Raw genomic sequence first — 19,609 nt, 5'->3', positions numbered from 1 at the left:
AAACCTTTCCAACTTCCCACTGCCACTAACTGTTGAATATGAAGCACTATTAAATAAGGAAATAGTATGAAAATGGAAATGTAGTTTGATTATATGCAGCAATATCCAGTGTAAATAATGGAAATAAAGAGTTTTTGATGTATTTAAGAAGCAAAAGAAACTGTATTTCAGCATTACACACAGATCTTAAAATTGCAAAGTAAGTCAAAATTATTTCCACAACAGCATTGCATTTTTCATAGATTGTAACATCTTATAAAAGCTAGATATGTATGTTGTTGTTACTTTCTAAAATCTACATTAAAAGTTATTTAGTGATGATGTTTAAACTAGGAAAAATAATTGTCCAGAACAATAGTCCATCCAAGTCCAAGAACTATATCACACACTAATGCATCAGTTCACTAAGATAAAGTAAAACATTGATAAGCATTTTTTTTATCCCATTGTATTGTTATTTTCATTTAAAAATTAGTTGTGGTTGGAGACCAGAGCTCACCCATGTGCATAAATAAATGTGCCTTTAAAGTCTGGTTAAAAAAACTGAAACTGAAGCTGTAATACTAGTTTCTGAGGGGAAAAAAAGAAAAAAATAACAGGGTTGAAACTTTGCATACATCACAAGAGCAACAGCAAAGTTCAGCACCAAGGACAGAATCACGGAGAGCAGCCAACTATCTGCACTGGCAGATATAAAACATAACATAAAACAAAATATCATGTGGAATGTTCACTGTAGGCATTGAGAAAAATAAAAAAGATGATGCTTTTCAATGACTCGTAAACAAGTTTTACTATGAAGTAACTGAGTTTAGTGCACATGTGGTTAAGTTTGAAGTTACAAATACAATTAAAATACAGATAAAAATAAATGGCTATTAAAAGGGTGATAACACAAAGATGTCATAGTATGTAGGGAACCTGGTCCTAGTTCAGTAGGACCCTCACAGTCATCAAAAGCATCAGCAAAGTCTGACGGACACTAAGTATTGTTTTTGCACAACCTTATTTAGCCAGAATAATACGAACAACACCCAGAGACATTTTTGGTCATACCTCAGAATTCTCTTCCAGTTCTCCAAAGGCATCAGCAAAGTCTGATGGACTTTTCCTCAGAGTCTGGTCAGCAAGCAATGTGTTGTCATTGTAAGATGATACGAACTTAAAGTCACTGGTTCTAGAACCTGTCGTCAGATACGTATCGTAATTGTAAGTGCTGCGTAAAGTTCCTGTGCCGTCAACATCTGCGTAATTAGGAGGGAGATAAGCGCTGGGGATGGCGACTGCTCCGTCAAACAACAGTCTGGGCTTTCTCCTGCGACAAAACCTCAAACCCAGGATGATGATGATGAAGGTCAGAAAAAAGGTGGACACAGACACCAAAGCGATGATCAGATAAGAGGTCAGTTTGGAATTCTTCTCATCATAAGAAATATCCTTCAGTTCCGGCACCTCAGCCAAGTTATCAGAAATAAGTAACATCATGGAGCAGGTGGCAGAGAGAGAGGGCTGTCCGTTATCTTTCACTGCCACAATAAGGTTCTGTTTCATGCTGTCAGACTCTGAAATGTCCCGCTGTGTCCTGATCTCTCCGCTGTGGACACCGATAGTGAAAAGTCCCTGATCGGTGGATTTCACTATATGATAGGACAGCCAGGCGCTCTGTCCGGAGTCCGCGTCCACCGCTATCACTTTGGACACCAGAGAGCCTCCGTGTGCAGCTTTGGGGACCAGCTCGGTCATGAAGGAGTTGCCCTCCGGGGCGGGGTACAGGATCTGAGGACAGTTGTCGTTCACATCCGATATGAACACACTGACGGTCACGTTGCTGCTAAGCGGAGGAGAACCGTTGTCTCTGGCCATCACGTGGATTTTGAAACTCCTGAACTGTTCGTAATCAAACGACCTCACAGCGTGGACCACCCCCGTGTCTCCGTTAACTGATAGATAGGAGGACACCGGGGAACCGTTCACCTCACCAGGTAACAGAGAATAAATTACTGTGCCGTTCTGTCTCCAGTCGGGGTCTCGAGCAGTGACGGAACATAAAGTGGAGCCAGCTTTGTTATTTTCAGTCACATATGCGCTGTAGGACTGTTCCTCAAACACAGGTGGGTTGTCGTTGATGTCTGCTACAGACAACTGAACAGTTTTAGAGGAGGACAGAGGGGGAGAGCCCTCGTCAGTGGCACTGATTGTAATGTTGTAATCAGACACTAGTTCACGGTCCAATTGTCTTGTGGTCACGAGAAAATAATAGTTTTTAAGAGAAGGAACTAACTTAAAGGGGACATTTTGTTGAATGGAGCAGTGGACCTGTCCGCTATTCCCAGAGTCTCTATCCTGCACGTTGATGATGCCCACCTCTGTACCAGGTGAAACATTCTCGGGTATGGGGTTATTAAGGGAATTCAAATATATTACTGGTGCATTGTCATTAATATCCACAATTTCAATAAATAATGTTGCATATGACGCCAGCCCCAAACCATCTTTGGCGCTAACCTGCATTTCATATGATGACTTCTTTTCAAAATTAATAGATCCTTTAACTGTAACGTCTCCAGTTTTAGGGTTTAAGTTGAAAACTTCGTTTTCATCTGAAACATGGTCAAGTCCATAAGTAATTTCACCTTTCACTCCCTCGTCTGCATCAGTTGCACTCACTGTAATAACCAATGTATCCAGAGGAGAGTTTTCAGGCACACTGGCTCTATAGACGCTCTGACTAAACACTGGTACATTATCATTAGCATCCAGGACAGTGACGTGTATCACTACGGTGCCTGATCTTTGAGGAGAGCCACCATCATATGCAGTAAGCAAAAGCCTAAACTCATAATTCTCTTCTCTGTCTAATTCTTTATCTAAGACTAATTCGCCATATTTCCTACCACCACTCTTTGACTGTACATTTAAATTAAAATGATAATTTTCTTGAAGTGAGTAGCTCTGAACAGCATTTTCCCCGATGTCTCCATCGTGCGCCTCATCTAGTAGAAATCGTGCCCCCTTGACCGCAGATTCCTGAATTTCAATTTTAAGTGCTTCCTCTTTAAACTGTGGTGAATTGTCATTAATGTCTTGAACGCGGACACTAACACGATGCAGCTCTAATGGATTTTCCAAAACAAGCTCTTGCTTTATGACACACGAGGCCTTTTTCCCACAAAGCGCTTCTCTGTCGATCCGTTCTTGTACAATTAGACCTCCAGTGTTGAGATTTAATCCGCAGTACTTCACACCGTTGTCCTCAGAGTCGATACGAGCCTTGCGAGCAGACAGTCTGCCCAAATCAAGTCCCATATCCTTTGCGATATTTCCGATCACTGATCCACGTTTCATCTCCTCCGGAATGGAGTAGCTCACATCCCCGCAGACTGAGTGGAGGACAAGCAAAACAAAAGCCAATCCGTGGTGAAGCGCAAACCTGCTGTATCCCATTGTTACTGTAAGGAAAACCCACACGTCAAAACCTTTTGCGTGTTCAAATATATCAATGGTAGATAGGTGAAGTCTCCAGTCAATAAAAATCTCTGCTGCAGTCATAAGGAAGCAAATTCACACTGCCTCATTAGATTCAGGCTCTAAATTCGATATGTCAAAGGGGTGGAGTATGGTCCTCACTTCAATTTACTGGTACATACTGACACCATGAGTGTTTTAGGGGTATAACAGGATAATTATTTTAGCATATCTAAAACATAAACTTATTTGACGAGTCTTCTCAGGTTTTATGAGAAAACACTGTCATATTTTAAATTTGAAGACTATGAGCCTGTGAGAATTGCTATATAGTTTTTATTTGTACCATTGAGAGTGAACTTATAAGGCCATCAGCTAAAAGTTGTAAAGTGTATTTGACTGTGTGTTGTTAATTATTCCTAAAGTGATTTAGAGAAACCATTCACCTGCAGTTTGTCAACTCAAAGGCGAAATCATACACTGTAAATTTTTTATGTGATTTCACAACATTTGGATTGCGAAGCCTTGGTTGACATTTTAATATTGTTTCACTTTCTGCAGTCTGCCACTCAGATACGGTAAGTAATACAATATACATGTTTTGTCAAGGAGCGTGTTGATATGAATGTCTGTAATAGTTACTGCAATAACACTGGACGATATGGTGTTTTGTATCAAGAGCCTGAAGTTAGAACATGAGTTTACATGTAAACGTTAGCTTAATTTAACGTTACTGGCAGGAACTTTAGGTTTAAGCCCGCTCATTTTTAGTAACAGAGGGTTCAATATTATAAAACTACAAGTCTTGGTTTGTAGTAACTGAAAGTTTAGCTAACTTGTTGTAGCCTGATGTTACACATTCTCTGTTAGTTTTCCCTTTGGCATTTCTCTCCTCCCGGTAAGTGAACTGTGCCGTTATTCGGTAACGTTACTGGCGGTAACTAGGTTTCAGCCCGCTCCTTTGTAAACAGGTTCATAACTAAGGTAATTATTTTTTAAGATTACTTGTCATCTGTTAACGTTTCTTATCTCTAAGTTTATCGTGAAGGCTTTCCTTGTATAATCTGCATGTTAGTATAATGACTTCATATCAACCAGAGAAGTTATAGTGTGATGAAACTCAGTAAGGATGTAATTGAATCTTCCATTTATAATTGTAATGACCATGTAGACCTGTGTATGAGAGAGTGATTCCAAGGAGCACCCATTTACCTCCCTGTTCAGCTAAAAAAATAAAACACAAATGTCAGTTTTTGATTGTAATTTTGTTGTTTAAAATGAATCAGATTTTCATATAGTGCTATTGGTTGAGTTGTGTAAAATTCCTCTCGTATGCGAACAGTGCAGTCATGATTTTCCCCGCTTTTTACAAAGAACTGCAATAGACTTCAGTTTGAGACAACACCACTATTACAAAAAGCTGATTTTTGTTTAAAACATTACATATATGTTAAATGCTTATTTTATTTTATTTTCTACTTTCAATTGAGCTGCTCACAAGTAGTGGTCATAGTAGTATGTTGGAATGTTAGTAAAATAGGTTAAAGATTTTTACAATCAAGAGTTGTTTGATATTACTGACATGTTTTTTTGAGTTCTGTCTATAAAATGCTGTTTCACTGGTAATCAGTTATGTTTTACTCTGTATTCCTACTATTCCTACTATGCATCCTCTTCTCTCACACTACCTAACTTCATGTCCTCTCTCATTATCTCCATAAATCTACTCTTTGTCTTCCTCTAGACCTCCTGTCTGGCAGCTCCAACCTCAGCATCCTTCTACTGATATATTCACAGTCTCTCCTCTGAACATGTCCAAACCAACTGAATCTGGCCTCTCTGACTTTATCTCCAAAACATCTAACATGAGCTGTCCCTCTGATGTCCTCATTCCTGATCCTGTCCATCCTCGTCACTCCCAAAGAAAACCTCAAAATCTTAAGCTCTGTTACCACCATCTCTGCCTCCTGGCTTTCCTTCAGTGCAATTGTCTCTAAGCCGAACAACATCGCTGGTCTCACCGCCATCTTAAACACGTTTTCTTTCATTCTCGCTGAGCTTTATATTTATGCTGTGCCTAAAGAAAACAGTTTTCAGTTGAAAAGTTAACTGTAGTGCTGAAGATATAGAGTATTACATTTGATTCTTATTTTGCAGCTGTGTCCCACAGCCAAGGTAATGTTGATGTTCTCATTTTTTTGACGTACTACATTTACATTAACATTTAGTCATTTTGCAGACGCTTTTATATCCAAAGCAACTAACACGTGAGGTACTGAACAAGGCAAACAAGGAGAAAACATTAAAGCAAAGTACAATTAATGTTCATGTTTCACGTTTCTTGCAAGTGCAAGAAAGAAAGAAAATAAATAAATGTTGGAACCATCTTACTCTGACATTAGCATTCACACATACACCCTCTTCTGGATTCTATTCTTTGGGATATAGTTGATTTGTCTTGTTATTTCAGGTGAGATATTGAAGCCAACAGCATGGATGCTGTCTATTGAGGGACAGGTGGTCATGGGACCTCACCATGACATTACAAGTGGTTTGGCTGTTCTTTTCACGAGACACTACAATTTTTACCTGCAGTATGCCGAAGATGCTTCCTGCACTCTGGCATTTATCCAAAGGTAATGTTATCTTTATTTTTCTTTAAAGCCTACCTTTTATTATCCTCCTTTAGTTTCTTATCAAAAACTAACAACTTTGCTCTTGGTCCTATTCTTACAGGTGTTTCCTTGGCATTAATCTACAGATGGGAGTCAGCGTCAAAGAGACCGCATGGACACATGAATCAACAAGTCTGTACTTTTATCACAAAACTCATTGACTTTGAGTGGATGTCATTGACAAAATTAGACAGGACTGTGTGAAAAGTTGGCAATCAGAGAGGGGGTGGAGGAACATTCATAACTTGGCACTTGCTTTTCATGTTTAAAGTGCCATAAATAGTTGGAAGAAATGCGTGTTAATGTCAGTCTGTTTTGAAAGTTACATTCATATAACAATTTCATTAGTGTTTTAAAAAGCTGAAGGAAGTTAAAGAAAATTTCCAAATGTTTTGTCTTATAGATGATTATATGTACTACAGTTAATTGGTTTGTCCAATCAGAATGTCAGGATTAATTATCTATTTCCCTACAGTGAGTCTTGCACAACCCTCTTTCAGGTTTATATACATTAAAATGACTGCAGCAACTCATAGTGTATAGTTTGCTAAATAAATTAGTAAAATTGATGCTGTTAATGCAGTAATTTGTTTTGTTTTTAACACTCAATTATCTATCTAAACTAAATCAAATGTGCAATATTACAATGTAATTATAGATGTAAATTTACAGTTAATTACTGGATTCTGAATTGCATTACTTTTACAGTATCTACTGTCATTCTGCAATTGCATAATGTTACCTCACAGCAATGTCATAAAACATTTACTGTAAAATCCCAATTTAATATATTATTTGTACAACAACATACTGTAACATCACAGCAATATCAGAAAACCTTTACTGTGAAATCACAATTAAATACAGTTTTCTGTACCAAACAAGACAAGCAGAGACTGTAGGGGACAGTGAGAACTGCGGTGAAAGTATTTGCTGCTCTTCTACCCACTTCGCACGACTTGTATACTCTTTGAACATGTACTTGAGAGCTGTCAACGACCAGAAGCAAATGCATTGTATGTGTTAGAATACTTGGCCAAAAAATTTGATTCTGATACTGATTCTGAATGTTGCATAAACATGACAAACATGGGTCAACACTTGTAAAACACAAACACTAGCCTCAGTTTTAGTTTAGTAATACTGGGCCAGCAAACTGACTCACTCAACGAAAAAGTATAATCCACATACTAGCGACCAAAGAAAAGATTGATAACAGGAAAACCTTAAAAAAACATTATCACAGCAATTTTACTGCAATAAAATGTCAGATAAACAAACAGAACCTATTTCTAAAATGAACCAGAACGTCATGCTGCAACACAATCTCACATCAACCAAGTTCAGGAAAAATGGGCATCGTTGTTTTTTCAAGATAAAAAAACAGCAATTATGCAACCAGAAATGAACACAACGATTTGATGGTAAAACAACACCAATAACATCCCAGAGAGATGACAACCGTGTGTTTACATGTCGCATAACTTTCTCTGTGTGTGTGAATGTGCATGTGTGAAAAATAATGAATACCTAACGTCTCAACTGAAGTGATTCAAAAGCGGATACACACCGGTATTCTAATAGCAACAAATTCAACAATAGTCAATGGGAAAGATAAAGAAAACTACAGTAATAAAAATTTTGAAAACAAAATGAAACGAAATTTTACTCAGCCTGAACAAAATGTGACAACGAAGGAGAAAATTGTTGTAAACAATAAAAACATGCATTGGAAACATCTGCACAAAGGACAGTGACATGACTGACGACAGAAAATTGTCTGCTAAAAAAGTGTACATCACTTAAAACGAACCTAAAACGAAAAGAAACCACAATCCAGAGTGATATGGTAACCAAATAATTACAAAAATGTTGCATATATATGTGTGTGTTTGTTTGTAATGTACTTAGGATAACTAGTACAGATTTCATGGCCCAAGATCCTACCTCAGGAGAACTATTACAACCTCCAAACGCATCAGCAAAGTCTGATGGACTTTTCCTCAGAGTCTGGTCAGCAGGCAGTGTGTTGTCATTATAAGATGACACGAACTTAAAGTCACTGGTTCTAGAACCTGTCGTCAGATACGCGTCATAATTGTAAGTGCTGCGTAAAGTTCCTGTGCCGTCAACATCTGCGTAATGAGGAGGGAGATAAGCGCTGGGGATGGCTACTGCTCCGTCAAACAACATTCTGGGCTTTCTCCTGCGACAAAACCTCACACCCAGGATGATGATGATGAAGGTCAGAAAAAAGGTGGACACAGACACCAGAGCGATGATCAGATAAGAGGTCAGTTTGGAATTCTTCTCATCATAAGAAATATCCTTCAGTTCCGGCACCTCAGCCAAGTTATCAGAAATAAGTAACATCATGGAGCAGGTGGCAGAGAGAGAGGGCGGTCCGTTATCTTTCACTACTACAATAAGGTTCTGTTTCATGCTGTCAGACTCTGAAATGTCCCGCTGTGTCCTGATCTCTCCGCTGTGGACACCGATAGTGAAAAGTCCCGGATCGGTAGATTTCACTATATGATAGGACAGCCAGGCGTTCTGTCCGGAATCTGCGTCCACCGCTATCACTTTGGACACCAGAGAGCCTCCGTGTGCAGCTTTGGGGACCAGCTCGGTCATGAAAGAGTTGCCCTCCGGGGCGGGGTACAGGATCTGAGGACAGTTGTCGTTCACATCCGATATGAACACACTGACGGTCACGTTGCTGCTGAGCGGAGGAGAACCGTTGTCTCTGGCCATCACCTGGATTTTGAAACTCCTGAACTGTTCGTAATCAAACGACCTCACAGCGTGGACCACCCCCGTGTCTCCGTTAACTGATAGATAGGAGGACACCGGGGAACCGTTCACCTCACCAGGTAACAGAGAATAAATCACTGTACCGTTCTGTCTCCAGTCGGGGTCTCGAGCAGTGACGGAACATAAAGTGGAGCCAGCTTTGTTATTTTCAGTCACATATGCGCTGTAGGACTGTTCCTCAAACACAGGTGGGTTGTCGTTGATGTCTGCTACAGACAACTGAACAGTTTTAGAGGAGGACAGAGGGGGAGAGCCCTCGTCAGAGGCACTGATTGTAATGTTGTAATCAGACACTAGTTCACGGTCCAGTTGTCCTGTGGTCACCAGAGAATAATAGTTTTTAATAGAGAGAACTAACTTAAAAGGGACGTTTTGCTGAATGGAGCAGTGGACCTTTCCGTTTGTCTCAGAGTCTCTGTCCTGCACGTTAATGATGCCCACCTCTGTACCAGGTGGGGTGTTTTCTGGTATGACATTGGTTAAAGACTTCAAATTGACCACAGGGGCGTTGTCATTAACATCAGTGATAGAAATTATGACCTTGGCGTAAGACGACAACCCTAATCCATCTTTTGCTTTGATTCGTATTTCAAATGATTTAGTAGCTTCATAGTCAACGTTGCTAATTACTTGTATCTCACCTACTTTACGTTCAATACTAAATATCTTCTTCACATCTTCTGTAACGTGTCCAAATTCATACGTGACATCTCCATTTACTCCATCGTCTGCATCAGTTGCGCTCACTCTGACCACTACAGTATCTAGAGGAGAGTTTTCAGGCAGACTGGCTTTATAGACGCTCTGACTAAACACTGGGACATTATCATTAGCATCCAGGACAGTGACGTGTATCACCACGGTACCTGATCTTTGAGGAGAGCCACCATCCAGAGTTGTAAGTAGCAAATTAATGTCCTGTTGTTTTTCACGATCAAGCTCTTTATCGAGAACGAGCTCTATTGTGTTTCCACTAGTGGCCAAAATAAAATTATCGTTGTGTTTAAGGCTGTACTGCTGGACGGAATTTTGGCCTACATCGGCATCGTGCGCCTCCTCTATCACAAAACGAGCTCCTTTGTCTGCAGACTCACGAATTTCTAGATCCATCATTTCTTCCTTGAACTGTGGTGAGTTATCATTAATATCCTGAATGTGTAGACTGATCCGATGGAGCTCGAGAGGATTCTCCAGAACAAGCTCATATTTCAGGATGCACGAAGCCTTCTCTCCACAAAGCCCCTCTCGGTCAATCCTGTCGGCAACAACCAGTTCTCCATTGTTCAGGTTTATCTCACAGTAACGTTTGTCCGTAGCATCTGTGTCAATGCGGGCCCTTCTGTTAAAGAGTGCGCCGGTTTGCAGCCCGAGATCCTTTGCTAAATTTCCAATAAGTGATCCTCGCTTCATCTCCTCTGGGAAAGAATAGCTCAGATCTCCACATGCCACACGCAAATAAAGGAGGAGGACATAGAAACGCGGGTGAAACGCGAAAAAAATTGGCTTCATTGTCAATGTATAGTTTGTAAAAAAAGCCGAAGAATCTATTCACGAAGCACAGCTCAGGCACCTTAAACGAATAGCAACCACAATGCAGAGTGATATGGTAACCTCTCAATGCGTGTATACTGTCTGTTCACTAACAGAGGAATGTTATAATTTTAGGGCTGGTGTGTAGCGACACCATGAGCTATGTTCAACAATTGCAGCGATTAAAACATCCAAGAGGAACATTGTAAATTCTATTTAAACCTGCTTATCGCAGTACACCATCAACAAACATAATTAATAAAAAAAAACGTCTAATTCACTCGTTTTGTAAAACTGAAAAAGCTTTAGTCGCCATAGCCATAGTATGTTCATCAGAAGTTGTGGTATCCTGAAAATTATGAAAATGTAAAGACAGACTGTCTGACAAAGAAACAAATCATACGAGCTGAAAAGCATTAATGTGCTGTTAAAACGTTATGGAGTCAATATCCAGCCTGAAATCAGATCTTACAGATGCATGGCTGTGCTGAGAGAGAGAAGGACAAGGTCAAACTTAATGTGTGGAAATAATGTTACTTTGAATGAGACAGTACTATTTACTCCTAATCATACTTTTTCAAAACTCCTCATACAGTCTGTATTATCAACATGCAACTTGAGCAACAGTTACTCTCACCTGAAAAACTCAGAACACCAAAACAGTCCATATACGACTCAACATACTCTTGTTAGTGACTGAGAAAAACAACTTGCAAAAATACTACCAACCCATCAAATCAAGGTTATGATTATTTTTAAAGACTTAAAGAGTTCGATTAAACCTTTCCAACTTCCCACTGCCACTAACTGTTGAATATGAAGTACTATTAATTAAGACAATGGTGTGAAATGGGAATATAGTTTGATTATATGCAGCAATATCCAGTGTAACTAATGGAAATAAAGAGTTTTTGATGTATTTAAGAAGCAAAAGAAACAGTATTTCAGGATTACACACAGATCTTAAAATTGCTAAGTAAGTCAAAATTATTTCCATAACAGCATTGCATTTTTCATAGATTGTAACATCTTATAAAAGCTAGATATATATAATATTGTTACTTTCTAAAATTTAAATTAAAAGATTTTTAGTGATGATGTCTAAACTAGGAAGAGTAATTGTCCAGAACAATAGTCCATCCAAGTCCAAGAACTATATCACACACTAATGATTAAGTTAATGCATCAGTTCACTAAGATAAAGTAAAACATTGATAAGCAAATTTTTATCCCATTGTATTGTTATTTTCATTTAAAACATTAGTTGTGGTTGGAGACCAGAGCTCACCCATGTGCATAAATAAATGTCTCTTCAAAGTCTGGTTAAAAAAACTGAAACTGAAGCTGTAATACTAGTTTCTGAGGGGAAAAAAATAAAAAAATAACAGGGTTGAAACTTTGCATACATCACAAGAGCAACAGCAAAGTTCAGCACCAAGGACAGAATCACAGAGAGCAGCCAACTATCTGCACTGGCAGATATAAAACATAACATAAAACAAAATATCATGTGGAATGTTCACTGTAGGCATTCAGAAAAATGAAAAAGATGATGCTTTTCAATGACTCGTAAACGAGTTTTACTATTAAGTAACTGAGTTTAGTGCAATGTGGTACAGTTTGACGTTACAAATACAACTAAAATACAAATAAAAATATATGGCTATTAAAAAGGGTGATAACACAAAGATGTCATAGTGTGTAGGGAACCTGGTCCTACATCAGGAGAACCCTCACAGTCATCAAAAGCATCAGCAAAGTCTGATGGACACTAAGTGTTGTTTTTGCACAACCTTATTTAGCCAGAATAATACGAACAACACTCTGAGACATTTTTGGTCATACCTCAGAATTCTCTTCCAGTTCTCCAAAGGAATCAGCAAAGTCTGATGGACTTTTCCTCAGAGTCTGGTCAGCAGGCAGTGTGTTGTCATTATATGATGATACGAACTTAAAGTCACTGGTTCTAGAACCTGTCGTCAGATACGCGTCGTAATTGTAAGTGCTGCGCAAAGTTCCGGTGCCGTCAACATCTTCGTAATTAGGAGGGAGATAAGCGCTGGGGATGGCGACTGATCCGTCAAACAACAGTCTGGGCTTTCTCCTGCGACAAAACCTCACACCCAGGATGATGAAGGTCAGAAAAAAGGTGGACACAAACACCAAAGCGATGATCAGATAAGAGGTTAGTTTTGAATTTTTCTCATCATAAGAAATATCCTTCAGTTCCGGCACCTCAGCCAAGTTATCAGAAATAAGTAACATCATGGAGCAGGTGGCAGAGAGAGAGGGCTGTCCGTTATCTTTCACTGCCACAATAAGGTTCTGTTTCATGCTGTCAGACTCTGAAATGTCCCGCTGTGTCCTGATCTCTCCGCTGTGGACACCGATAGTGAAAAGTCCAGCATCGGTGGATTTCACTATATGATAGGACAGCCAGGCGTTCTGTCCGGAGTCCGCGTCCACCGCTATCACTTTGGACACCAGAGAGCCTCCGTGTGCCGCTTTGGGGACCAGCTCAGTCATGAAGGAGTTGCCGTCCGGGGCGGGGTACAGGATCTGAGGACAGTTGTCGTTCACATCCGATATGAACACACTGACGGTCACGTTGCTGCTGAGCGGAGGAGAACCGTTGTCTCTGGCCATCACGTGGATTTTCACAACCCTGAACTGCTCGTAATCAAACGACCTCACAGCGTGGACCACTCCCGTGTCCCCGTTAACTGATAGATAGGAGGACACCAGGGCACCGTTCACCTCACCAGGTAACAGAGAATAAATCACTGTACCGTTCTGTCTCCAGTCGGGGTCTCGAGCAGTGACGGAACATAAAGTGGAGCCAGGTTTGTTATTTTCAGTCACATATGTGCTGTAGGACTGTTCCTCAAACACAGGTGGGTTGTCGTTGATGTCTGCTACAGACAACTGAACCGTTTTAGAGGAGGACAGAGGGGGAGAGCCCTCGTCAGAGGCACTGATTGTAATGTTGTAATCAGAGAATAGTTCACGGTCCAGTTGTCCTGTGGTCACCAGAGAATAATAGTTTTTAATAGAGGGAACTAACTTAAAAGGGACATTTTGTTGAATGGAGCAGTGGACCTGTCCGTTATTCCCAGAGTCTCTATCCTGGACGTTGATGATGCCTACCTCTGTACCAGGTGACACATTCTCGGGTATTGGGTTATTAAGGGAATTCAAATATATTACTGGTGCATTGTCATTAATATCCATAATTTCAATTAATAATGTTGCATATGACGCCAGTCCCAAACCATCTTTGGCGCTAACCTGCATTTCATATGATGACTTCTTTTCAAAATTAATAGATCCTTTCACTATAACGTCTCCAGTTTTAGGGTTTAAATTGAAAACTTCGTTTTCATCTGACACATGGTCAAGTCCATAAGTAATTTCACCATTCACTCCCTCGTCTGCATCAGTTGCACTCACTGTAATAACCAATGTATCCAGAGGAGAGTTTTCAGGCACACTGGCTTTATAGACGCTCTGACTAAACACTGGTACATTATCATTAGCATCCAGGACAGTGACGTGTATCACTACGGTGCCTGATCTTTGAGGAGAGCCACCATCATATGCAGTAAGCAAAAGCCTAAACTCATAATTCTCTTCTCTGTCTAATTCTTTATCTAAGACTAATTCGCCATATTTCCTACCACCACTCTTTGACTGTACATTTAAATTAAAATGATAATTTTCTTGAAGTGAGTAGCTCTGAACAGCATTTTCCCCGATGTCTCCATCGTGCGCCTCATCTAGTAGAAATCTTGCCCCTTTGACCGCAGATTCCCGAATTTCAATTTTAAGAGCTTCCTCTTTAAACTGTGGTGAATTGTCATTAATGTCTTGAACGCGGACACTAACACGATGCAGCTCTAATGGATTTTCCAACACAAGCTCTTGCTTTATGACACACGAGGCGCTTTTCCCACAAAGTGCTTCTCTGTCGATCCGTTCTTGTACAATTAGACCTCCAGTGTTGAGATTTAATCCGCAGTACTTCACACCGTTGTCCTCAGAGTCGATACGAGCCTTGCGAGCAGACAGTCTGCCCAAATCAAGTCCCAGATCCTTTGCGATATTTCCGATCACAGATCCACGTTTCATCTCCTCCGGAATGGAGTAGCTCACATCCCCGCAGACTGAGTGGAGGACAAGCAACGCAAAAACAAACATGATGTGCAGCACAAATGTGTTGTATCCCATTGTTACAGTAAGGAAAACCCACACGTCAAAACCATTTGCTTGTTCAATTATATCAATGGTAGATAGGTGAAGTCTTCCAGTCAATAAAAATCTCTGTTGCAGTCATAAGGAAGCAGATCCACACTGCTTCATTAGATTCAGGCTTTAACTTCGATGAGACAAAAGGGTGGAGTATGGTCCTTACTTCAATTTACTGGTACATACTGACACCATGAGTGTTTTAGGGGTATAACAGGATAATTATTTTAGCATATCTAAAACAAAAACTTATTTGATGAGTCTTCTCAGGCTTTATGAGAAAACACTGTCAGCTTATAAATTTGCAGACTATAAGCCTGTGAGAATTGCTATATATTTTTTATTTGTACCAATGAGAGTGAACTTACAAGACCATTAGCTAACAGTTGTAAAGTGTATTTGACTGTGTGCTGTTATTTATTCCCAAAGTGTTTTAGCATCAAAGACGGGTCGATTTAGAGAAACCATTCACCTGCCGTTTGTCAACTCAAAGGCGAAATCATTCATACACTGTTAATTATTCTTGTGATTTCACAACATGTAACACTGATATTTCACAATAAATTCCATTATTCTCATTTTACAGATTTTAATTGTGCTTTACGCAGTATAATAGCGTAATACGATTTTTATTGTGAAATGACTGCAAGCGGAGGTTATACACAGGAAGTTGCAGTGTATTTGGATTCGACCTGGATTGGAACCCTTTATTGACATTTTAATATTGGTTCACTGTCTGCAGTCTGCCACTCAGATACGGTAAGTAATACAATATACATGTTTTGTCAAGGAGCGTTTTGATATTAATGTATGTAATAGTTACTGCAGTAACACTGAACGATATAGTGTTTTGTATCAAGAGCCTGAAGTTAGAACGTGAGTTTACAAGTAAACGTTAGCTTAATTTAACGTTACAGGCAGGAACTTTAGGTTTAAGCCCGCTCATTTTTAGTAACCTAGACGTCAGAGGGTTCAATATTATAAAACTACAAGCTTTGGCTTGTAGTAACTTTAAGTTTAGTTAACTTGTTGTGGCCTGATGTTAAACATTCTATGTTAGTTTTCCCTTTGGCATCGCTCTCCTCCTGGTAAGTGACCTGTACTTTTATAAGGTAACGTTACTGGCGCTAACTTTAGGTTTGATTTAGGTTTTAGTTTGTATTAGGTTTTGGTTGTAGCAACGTTAATTGAAAGCTGTATCCTGGTTTTGTATGCTGTATGTTTTGTTAACGCCTTGTCTCTTATTCTACAAAAACACTTCTAGGACAGAAGTGTTTCGTTACTGGAGGGAACTTCAGGTTTGAGCCCGCTCATTTGTAAACAGGCTCATAACTAAGGTAATTATTTTTTAAGATTACTTGTCATCTGTTAACGTTTCTTATCTCTAAGTTTATCGTGAAGACTTTCCTTGTATAATCTGCATGTCAGTTTAATGACTTCATATCAACCAAAGAAGTTATAGTGTGATGAGACTCAGTAAGGATGTAATTGAATCGGCCATTTCTAAATTTAATGACCATGTAGACGTGTATATGAAAGAGTGATTCCAAGGTGCACCCATTTACCTCCTTGGGTCAGCTAAAAAAAGAAATGCATTTAGTTGTTTTAAATGAATGAGATTTTCATACAGTGCTATTGGTTGAGTTGTGTAAAATTCTTCTTGTATGCGAACAGTGCAGCCATGATTTTTCCCGCTTTTTACAAAGAACTGTAATAGTCTTCAGTTTGAAACTGCACCGCTATTACAAAAAGCTGATTTTTGTTTAAAAATGTACATATATATTAAATGCTTATTTTATTTTATTTTCTACTTTCAATTGAGCTGCTCACAAGTAGTGGTCATAGTAGTATTTTGGAATGTTGGTAAAATCGATGACCCATTTTTACAATCATGAGTTGTTTGATTTTACTGACATGTTTTTTGAGTTCTGTCTATAAAATGCTGTTTCACTGGTAATCAGTTATGTTTTACTCTGTATTCCTACTATTCCTACTATGCATCCTCTTCTCTCACACCAACTAACTTCATGTCCTCTCTCACTACATCCATAAATCTCCTCTTTCGTCTTCCTCTAGACCTCCTGCCTTGCAGGTCCAACCTCAGCATCCTTCTACTGATTCACAGTCTCTCATCTGGGCATGTCCAAACCACCTCAAGCTGGCCTCACTTACTTTATCTCCACACAAACATTTAACATGAGCTGTCCCTCTGATGTCCTCATTCCTGATCCTGTCTATCCTCGTCACTCCCAAAAAGAACCTCACATCTTAAGCTCTGTTACCACCAGCTCTGCCTCCTGGCTTTTCTTCAGTGCCACTGTCTCTAAGCCGAGCAACATCGCTGGTCTCACCACCGTCTTCAACAACTTTTTTTTCATTCTCGCTGAGCTTTTAAATTTATGCTGTGCCTGAAAAAAACTGTTTTCAAATGAAAAGTTAACTGTATTACTGAAGATATAGAGTATTACATTTGATTCTTATTTTGCAGCTGTGTGCCACAGTCAAGGTAATGTTGATGTTCTCATTTTTTTACGTACTACATTTACATTAGCATTTATTAATTTGTCAGATGGTTTTATATCCAAAGCAACTAACACGTGAGGTACTGTACAAGGCAAACAAGGAGAAAACATTAAAGCAAAGTACAATTAATGTTCACGTTTCTTTCAAGTGCAAATAAGAAAGAAAAGAAATAAAGTCAGAATAATGTTGGAACCATCCTAATGTGACATTAGCATTCACACATACACCCACTTCTGGATTCTATTCTTTGGGATATAGTTGATTTGTCTTGTTATTTCAGGTGAGATATTGAAGCCAACAGCATGGATGCTGTCTATTGAGGGACAGTTGGTCATGGGACCTCACTATGACTTTACAAGTGGTTTAGCTGCTCTTTTCAAGAGACACTACAATTTTAACCTGCAATATCCTGAAGATGCTTCCTGCACCCTGGAATTCAGCCAAAGGTAATGTTATGTTTATTTTTCTGTATTGTATACCTTCTATTATCTTCCTTTAGTTTCTTATCAAAAACTAACAACTTTGCTATTGGTCCTATTCTTACAGGTGTTTCCTTGGCATTAATCTACATATGGGAGTCAGAGTCAAAGAGACCTCATCGACACATGAATCAACAAGTCTGTACTTTTATCAGAAAACTCATTGACACTGAGTGGATGTCATTGACACAATTAGACAGGACTGTGTGAAAAGTTGGCAATCAGAGAGGGGGTGGAGGAACATTCATAACTTGGCACTTGGTTTTTCATGTTAAAAGTGCCATAAATAGTTGGAGGAAATGCTTGTTAATGTCAGTCTGTTTTGAAAGTTACATACATATTAAAATTGTCAAAAGCTCAAGGAAGTTAAAGAAAATTTCCAAATGTTTTGTCTTATAATTGATTATATGTACTACAATTAATTGATTTGTCCAATCAAAATGTCAGGATTAATTATCTATTTCCCTACAGTGAGTCTTGCACAACCCTCTTTCAGGTTTATATACATTAAAATGACTGCAGCAACTCATAGTGTATTGTTTGCAAAATAAATTAGTAAACTTGATGCTGTCAATGCAGTAATTTGTTTTGTTTTTAACACTCCATTATCTATCTAAATTAAACAAATGTGCAATATTACAATGTAATTATAGCTGTAAATGTAAAGTTAATTACAGGCTTCTGAATTGCATTGCTTTTACAGTATCTACTGTCATTCTGCAATTGCATACTGTGACCTCACTGTAATGTCATAAAACATTTACTGTAAAATACTGTAAAAAAAGTTGATTCTGATACTGATTCTGAATGTTGCATAAACAAGACAAACTTGGGGCCACACTAGTAAAACACAAACAAAAATAACTTATTGCTAAAAGGAAACAGAACGTCACGTTGCAACACATTTCACAGCACCCAAGTTCAGGACTAATGGGCATAATTAAAGTGTTTTATAGATAAAAAAAACAACAATTATGCAACAAGAAATAAAGTATACACCAATATGACGTCTCAGACAGATGATAAAACCGTGTGTTTACATGTCGCATGTTTTTCTCTGTGACTGTGATTGTGTGAAAAATAATGAATACCTAACGTTTCAACTGAAGTGATCCAAAAGCGAATACAAACCGGTATTCTAACAGCAACAAATTCAACTATAGTCAATGGGAAAAAAATAACTACGGTAATAAACATTTTGACGAAAAACAATACTACTCAGCCTAAACAAAATGGGATAAAAAAGAAAATTGATATAAACAATTAAAAAGCATGCATTAGAAAAATCATCACAAACGACAGCAACATGACTGACGACAGACAACTGTCTGCCAAAAAAAAATGTACATCACTTAAATCACTCAAATGACTACAAAAATGTTGGCTATATATGTGTATATTGTTTGATATGTACTTAGGACAACTGGTACAGATTACATGGCAAAGGTTCCTACCTCAGGAGAACTATTACAATCGCCAAAGGCATCAGCAAAGTCTGATGGACTTTTCCTCAGAGTCTGGTCAGCAGGCATTGTGTTGTCATTATAAGATGACACGAACTTTCACAGACTTATTACATTATCTTTAAACTTTGGTGGCATACTTACTTATTTATTTTAACAACTATAATGCATCACAACGTTGCCACATACAACAGATGGAAAATTACAAGAGTTTACCAAAGAACCCACAATCTTAAAGAAAATAAGGTTAAACAAGTAAATAAACAATTACAACTAAGCCTGGGATGAGAACATGTTTAGAGAAAAACATAAATGGGTCTTGTATAATCATGGTTGACTTCACTAAATGTGTTTCACAAATTTGAGTCCAAGGAGGGAATAAAGTTAGTTAATTTGGGGATTTTCTGTTGTGCAG

The 19,609-nt window shown here is 38.7% G+C and overlaps 2 protein-coding genes across 15 annotated transcripts in view; both read right to left on the bottom strand.

Moving 5' to 3' along the window:
* The window catches only part of LOC137133993 (protocadherin gamma-A11-like), a 238,444-nt gene that overhangs the window by 173,623 nt on the left and 45,212 nt on the right, over positions 1-19,609 (bottom strand). The gene's annotated exons all lie outside the window — the stretch shown is intronic.
* LOC137134522 (protocadherin gamma-A11-like) lies at positions 1,051-12,311 on the bottom strand. Its single transcript, XM_067519450.1, has 2 exons — positions 8,108-12,311; positions 1,051-1,076 (listed from the first exon to the last, which is right to left on the bottom strand). Exons 1-2 carry the CDS (start codon positions 10,461-10,463, stop codon positions 1,051-1,053), a joined length of 2,382 nt encoding a protein of 793 aa, XP_067375551.1. The 5' UTR covers positions 10,464-12,311.

The sequence above is a fragment of the Channa argus genome, chromosome 10 (genome assembly GCF_033026475.1).
Source record: "Channa argus isolate prfri chromosome 10, Channa argus male v1.0, whole genome shotgun sequence".
In the NCBI taxonomy this organism is placed as follows: domain Eukaryota; kingdom Metazoa; phylum Chordata; class Actinopteri; order Anabantiformes; family Channidae; genus Channa; species Channa argus.
The sequence above is the reverse complement of the archived record's forward strand: the minus strand, read 5'-3'. Positions and strand labels throughout refer to the sequence as shown.

Bases quoted from the DNA above. Each gene is read 5' to 3' on its own strand.
- LOC137134522 (XM_067519450.1), bottom strand. From the start codon at position 10,463: ATGAAGCCAATTTTTTTCGCGTTTCACCCGCGTTTCTATGTCCTCCTC. The intron at 1,077-8,107 runs GTTGTAATAGTT...ATGCCTTTGGAG, and splicing joins CTTTGCTGATGCGTTTGGAG to AACTGGAAGAGAATTCTGAG.